At 50.0% G+C, this 6,481-nt stretch overlaps 1 protein-coding gene across 1 annotated transcript in view; it reads right to left on the reverse strand.

Annotated features, from left to right (window-relative positions):
- The window catches only part of COL27A1 (collagen type XXVII alpha 1 chain), a 110,096-nt gene extending 104,244 nt beyond the window's left edge, over positions 1 to 5,852 (reverse strand). Inside the window, exons 1-2 of the mRNA XM_063316305.1 lie at positions 5,210 to 5,852; positions 1,688 to 1,758 (exon numbers count right to left, since the gene is read on the reverse strand). Coding sequence (XP_063172375.1) covers positions 1,688 to 1,758; positions 5,210 to 5,262 — 124 coding nt within the window. The 5' untranslated portion in view covers positions 5,263 to 5,852. The remainder of the gene's footprint in view (positions 1 to 1,687; positions 1,759 to 5,209) is intronic.
- Positions 5,853 to 6,481: the final 629 nt, after the last annotated feature.

Genomic DNA, 6,481 nt, shown 5'->3' on the forward strand with positions numbered 1-6,481 from the left:
GAGCTTCCCCTTCTTATCCTTCTCAAGAGTTGTTCAGAGTTAAAACCAGCCAACGAAAGCTGGTCACGTCATCAGCATGGGGATTTTTCCTCTGTGTTTTCAACCAGGCCCACGGAATGACCTTTGAAAGATTGCAGAGCCAGATGTTTCTTGGGCACACTACCCACCCTCAAGAGAAATGCCACCGATAGACAAAACACATTAGGACATTGCTGTTGGCTGAGTGGAAAATCTTGGCCCGGCTTGATGGTCAGGGGAACTGAGGCGCACAGCCTTCTTCCAAAATGGCACCTTTGGGTTCTGCCCTTGTAGGCTGAGCCACAAAAGAGATTGACAGAATCTGAAAACCATCCTGATGAGAAAATCATTCAAGCGGAGGGGCCTAGGCATCAGTGCACCCAGGATTGCTGGAAACAATGTAAGATGTTGGCACGCTCTCTTCCCGTGAGCTGTCCAACGCGCATACAGAATGGAAGTGCTGGCCAATGAAACAATTGAGCATTGTGGCAGTGAAAGGAAATCTCTCATCCCTGCTTTAGAGCTGAAATAATCATGCAGTCATTAAGCTGGAACTATGGCAAGGCAGAGCCATCATTGCTGGGATACTATGAGTCTAGCGTTGATCCAAAAATCAGGAGTGATTCATGGACCATACGCATCCTCCACAACCCTCCTTTGTCACCCAAAGATTTCAAAGCAGCACACTATTTTTTCTCTTACCCCATCTCCAAATCCTGTTTATCATTACTGCACCCCAAGTGTACAGTAGCTCTTCACCCAATCCAGTCATGGCTAAGATCTGAGATGTCATCAGGACATCATTTTTGAAGGCCATGCACTTCATGCAAGCTTAAACATAAAGGGAGTTGAACGGAAAGGCTGGAGAAGTGGAAAGGGAAGGGGGTTTGCAGACGCAGCTGGAAAACTCTTGCCTGAGGCCTAGAAGAGAAGCAGGACTGCCAATTCTGACCTAGAGAGGCCAAGATTGTCCAGCTGTGTTTGCTTCTCCAAAAATCATATGCTGGTTCTGTTGCTGAGGGCGCCATCAAGGTTCTCAAGAGTCCTGCAGCTATTCCATCTCTGAGCCCTCCCAAGAGAGAAGGTCTGTCTGCTAACCAGAGATGGTTCAGGGCGTGATACTTCAGAAGTGCCAAAGGACGTTGCAAAGGATGTTCCTGAACCTGCCTGAACACGCTCTTTACTGGACCTCCCGTGGAAAGGGCTGTGTGTGCACAAGAGGCAGACCATCATCTTCAAAGCCACCATGCTGAGCCTTCTAAGGCCAGAATTAATTCACAATTTGAGGAAGAGGCCGTGCTCCTGCCAAGTGGACTCATTAAATGCCTCTTTGGACCGCCCTTCCTTTTCTACTGATTAGATTTCTATCCCATCACTTTTTTTTTCCAGAAGCAAAAGGGCATTTCTGTGGGGATCCCTCTCTGTGTTACTCTGCAATAGGAGAAAGTCACCAAGGGATTTCCCATGGTTGAGGATGAACACAACTTGGGCCTCTCCGGCCCAACATCTGAAACAATATTGTCTCTACTTGATACCCATCATGACTGATTCACTGCAATCCTTCCTCTAACTTTTCTCTCAACTCTCCAGTTCTGGATTTGGCAGCACGGAGGCCGTTCACCCTTCCCCAGAAGACGTGGGGGTGGAGCACCAAGAGGAGAAAAATTACCTTCAGGATTTCCATGAGTGAATCCAAGGAAGCAAGTCAAACAGAAAACTGTCCAGAGAGAAGGGAACCCCCTAAAAGGGGAAAGAAAGGAGAAACATACCAGTTAATTCCTTACTTCCTTTCCAGACAGAATCGGGAGAAGACATAAGCCACCTGCTAAATTAAAACAGAGAAATGAGGCCACAACATCATGTTACAGCATGAAATGGTGTGGTGGAGGGTCTCAACCAAGCTGTTGTGCCTTTCTAAAGAAAGTTCTGTTTGATCTCTTTCCTTCCACCACCACTTTCCTGCTATCTTCCCCTCCACCTAAAAAAAAAAATCATTCTGGGCCCAACTCGAACCGTTCTGTGATTCTCAACCCTCTTTTAGAGACTTCTACAAACTTGTCTGGATTTGTCCTGGCCTGGAAGGTACCACCTTCAGTTCACATCTCCCCAGTGACCCCCACACGCCTTCTCCTCTCCCAGGGGCATGATCACAATTTGAAATGGGCCATTTTCCCAGGTCCCTCCAGACCAACTTCGTTCCAGCCCAAGCTAAGTTCTGTGGAATTGAAAGGCAGGGCCATCAGGACGGAGTCAGAAACAAGGTCCAACCGGCCCTAGGTTTTCCAAGTGCAGTTTTTGTAAGCTGCCAAGAAGTGTGTGCAACTTTTTTAAAAGGGAGCAAAGCCAAAAAGTATTGGTGGCCAAAACACACACACGCATGGAGAAAAAGCATCCCCTTTTCATGGAAAAAGCAGACACAGCTTTCCAAGTCTGCAGCTGGTGCCATTAAGGGTTATTCCTCTACTTGCAGAAATGCCAGACCATTCTCTGCGCAGCGTCCTCTCCATGGCAACCTTAAACCAGTTGCTGCTTTGCTGCTTAGCCTACATTACAGGGAGCGTGTGTGCAGAAAATAGGGGAGGTGAAGAGCAAGTTCATGCTGATTTCAAAGACGTTGGAAAATTACATAATAAATATACTAATAAAGGCGAGAGAAACAGATGTTGGGGGCATGTACTAACTCTGGATGTCCTGCATCCAGCTGTGGTTGGACTTAATGATCTTTAAGGAGCCCTTCCGGGTCTTCCAAGCAGCAGAACTGGGAGACCTAAGCTGTGCCAAACTTCTTAGGAAATGGTCACGTGGCCACCTATCAGTATAGGGAGGAATTTCAACTGGAGAATTTAGCCCTCTTTCTATAGCTGAAGCAGCATTTTATCACCAAGAGTTCTGATTGGAGACCGCTTAAAAATTGGACTGCACATACTGGTTTATTTAAACAATTGCCTCATATGAAACAACTGACTTAAACATCAATTATTTGATTACAAAACATGACACAGAGAGATGTGTACGTTAAGTGGTAATTAGGATAGCAGAGATGTAGGGGTTATCCACCTCCTCTCTTTTCTGTTTCATGCTTTACAAGTTAGAAACTAAATACGGATTGCATGATTCCTTGCAAAACTAAACATATTAGTGCAGAGAGTTGAGAGGATAAAAATCCCATCTGGGCACCTTTCCTAGGAAACCAGGTTGAGCTTCTGACTCAGGAGAAGATGAAGATTGGGTGAGGGTTCAAAAATGAGAGAAAAAGCCAACTGATTTTAGAAAGACACTCAAGAGGAGGCCTAGGATAAATCTAACCTCCCAGGAACCTGATATTTAGGAAGGAAGGAAGGAAGGAAGGAAGGAAGGAAGGAAGGAAGGAAGGAAGGAAGGAAGGAAGGAAGGAAGGGACTCTCTGCTACTGTTCCATATCAATCTAGGTTCAGTTTTCTACTGAGATGGTAAATCTTTGACTTGTTTAGAAACAACAGAAAGAGAGAGGGCAGGATTCAGTGTCCCTCCTAATGAAGCAAAGATCCATTTATGGAGAAATGAAGCAAACAGACAGGCAAAAAGTCACAGATAAACACAAGGAGAGAGAGAGTCTGCAGACTAATCTACCTGCTGATAATTAAAAGGCAGATGTTGCCTGCACACACACCTGGGCTCCTGCTTCAGGTATTTGTCTTCCCATCTCCTTGCTCAGGCTGCAAGGAAGACAGTTGGCAGGCATTGGCTGAATAATTCTTGCCATCCAGGATCTCAGGCTAAGGGCCAGCAGCACTGGCAGAACTGGCCAGTGGGCTGAGGCCAAGGAGCCACCCATCCCTGAAGGCCCATCCAGATCACCACTCTCTGACGCCCAGCAAATGTCTCTCCAGATGTGGCCACCTAACAGCTGCTTGACACTTCCATTCTCCTCTATCCCAGCAGGCAGGGCAGTGGACAAGGGAGCACCCCACATCCCCAAGATGTTGGGCTGCTCTGTTGGAAAGACAATCCATTCCCAGACCAGTTTAAAGCTCAAGAGCTTTGCAAAGGAGGGCAGCTCTGAAAATTGGAGAGCGGCCAGACCACCAAGGTGCGTACAATGGGTGTCCCAATATTGCTCTTCTTCCTGGCCAAGTCCTGGAGAACCAACTTACTCACTAGCCACAATCTTTCAGCCAGGAGGAGCCCTGGATAGACCCCTTGCCCCGGGCTGCACAAAGATCTGGTCCCTCCAGACAGAACTAGACCGACAGCTGGGGAGAGATGGCTTCAGCCTTGGCGCACCTCAGACTTTCCCCATTCCGCACACACAGGCCCACTTCCAGCCATTTTCACAGGTCCATCCAATCTAACAGGATGCATGGCTGGGGGTGGGCCGGCCGGCTTCCTCGCCTCCCACCCATCTCCCCCACAAGCCAGACTTCCACCAAGGGAGCATCTGCAAAGCATGATCATCTCCCTCCAGCGGTAGGTCAAGCCCACTCACTTAACCCCTTGCTGACGGCTGTGGGGGAGGAGTGGGGCAGAGCCAGAGGGAAGGAGAAAAAGAGAGGGAACTGGAGAGACAACAGTGTTTTTCCTTTCTTTCTTTCTTTCTTTCTTTCTTTCTTTCTTTCTCTTTCTCTTGCCCATTGAACGCCCTCCCTCCCACACTTGATTCTTCCATCCCCCAACAGGGACCAGAAATGAATGAGTGGGAAAGAAATGAATGAGTTTATTCTGAGCTCCTTGATTGTTTTTGCGCATTGGGGAGGTGGGAAGCTATATACATCCGTTTTATAAACTCACTCACTCACTCACTCACTCCCCTGGTGCCTGTGCTCTGGCCTCCCCCCCTTCCTCGCAGCTGCCCTGTTCCCCCACCACACCCCCTTTCCAAAAAGGGGGCAATTTCTGTCCATTATATATTCAGGTCATCTTTAAAGACAGCCCCCTTGCACCTTCAGGAGGGGGGAGGAGAGAACCCCTTCTTTTAAAGAAACCCTCACTTTCTTCCACCCCAAACTTTCTCTTTCTCCTCCCTCCCCGCCCCCTTGCCCGGGACATGCCTTTCCCTTTCTTCCCTTGGATTCCCCACCGGAGCAAAATTGGGCTCCTTCCAGGCCTGCTCCCACATCTGGATTGCCCCCCTGCGCTCAAGGCGCCCCCAGCCTCCCCCCCCCCAGAGCCCGTAGGAGGGGCCCCGGGAGCTCGCCCTCCCTCGCTGGCTTACCCCCTTAGCGCGGCGGCTTTGAGTCTTGCAACCGGCCCTAATACCAGCGTCATCCCGTTCTCAGTGCATGGCTCTTTCGCGGCAAAGCCTCAGAAAGCTGGCTCGGGGGTGCATCTTCCGCTCCAGCCGCCCGCCCCCCGAGGGGTTCAGCGCCGCAGCCCGGTTGGAAAGTCTCTTTTTCGGCTCACCCCGCGCTTTGCTCTCGCCTCCGGAGTCCTGGCTCGGCCGGCAGAAGGTTTTCGAATCCCATTTAAGTCTCCGCTCGCGGGTGCCTTGGGGGACAGCAATGGGGGGGAGAGAAAAAGCAAGTTGGGCAGCCGGGTGGCTCCATGCTCGCCCACCCACCCAAGCGATCGCCGCCGCCGCCGCCGCCACCCTCCTGGGTGTTCAAAGCCTAGAAACGTGGGTCGCTCTCTGGATAAAATTCCTCTTTGCAAAAAAATAAAAAATAATAAATAAGGACTCGGTTAGGGAGAACCAAGCGGGACTTAACCTCTCGTTCACTGCAAACTTTGCCCCCGTTTTGGGCTGCAGGGATTCAGAAGGTAGCGCCCGCTTACAAACGCTGCCCTACCGACGCGGCTCTTCCGCCACAAGAAAAACCGCCTCTGGATTTGGTGAGGGAAGAGGGGAGGAAAGGAAAGGAAAGGGGGAAGAGAAGGAGAAGAAACGGAGAAAACGAATGGGGAAAAAAAAGGACTTTTCCCCGAGCGCCCGGCTGCCGGCGCTGCGTTTTGCTGCTCTCTGGCGGACTTGTTGGAAAACTGAAAATCAAAGCAAAGGTTTTCCTTTCGTGGCAAGGTGGGGAGGGGGGAGGATGGAAAAGGGGCAGAAAATTAAACTCTTTGCAACATCCAAAGCTGCAGCGCTCAGCTCACCACCACCGAGCAAGTCCGCTTGGGCCGAATCAGACCACCCTTCGGGCTTCCAAGGGCATCAGCTTCGATTCGACCCGCTTGGTTAAACGAGCTCAAGATTCTTTTCAGCGATCCGCAAAAAGGGGTGTGATCATGCGGTGGGTTTTATCAGGCCCTAAGCCTCTGGGGTCACGGACACACTCAACCCGACTGGGCATGGGTTGGTGTTAACGTGATTCATTGTGTTCATTCAGCCTGGTTGTTGTGGCTTTGCTGCGGCCGACTAACACAACCGTGCGGCTTAAAAAATTGGGTTAGCGAAGTCTGAGGTTAGTTTCATGGGATGATCAGATGCACTGGTGAGCAGGGGACAGAAGGGTAGTTAATGGAAAAGTTTTCTCCCAGTTAATTTGCC

The sequence above is a fragment of the Candoia aspera genome, chromosome 16 (assembly GCF_035149785.1).
Source record: "Candoia aspera isolate rCanAsp1 chromosome 16, rCanAsp1.hap2, whole genome shotgun sequence".
Classification (NCBI taxonomy): Eukaryota; Metazoa; Chordata; class Lepidosauria; order Squamata; family Boidae; genus Candoia; species Candoia aspera.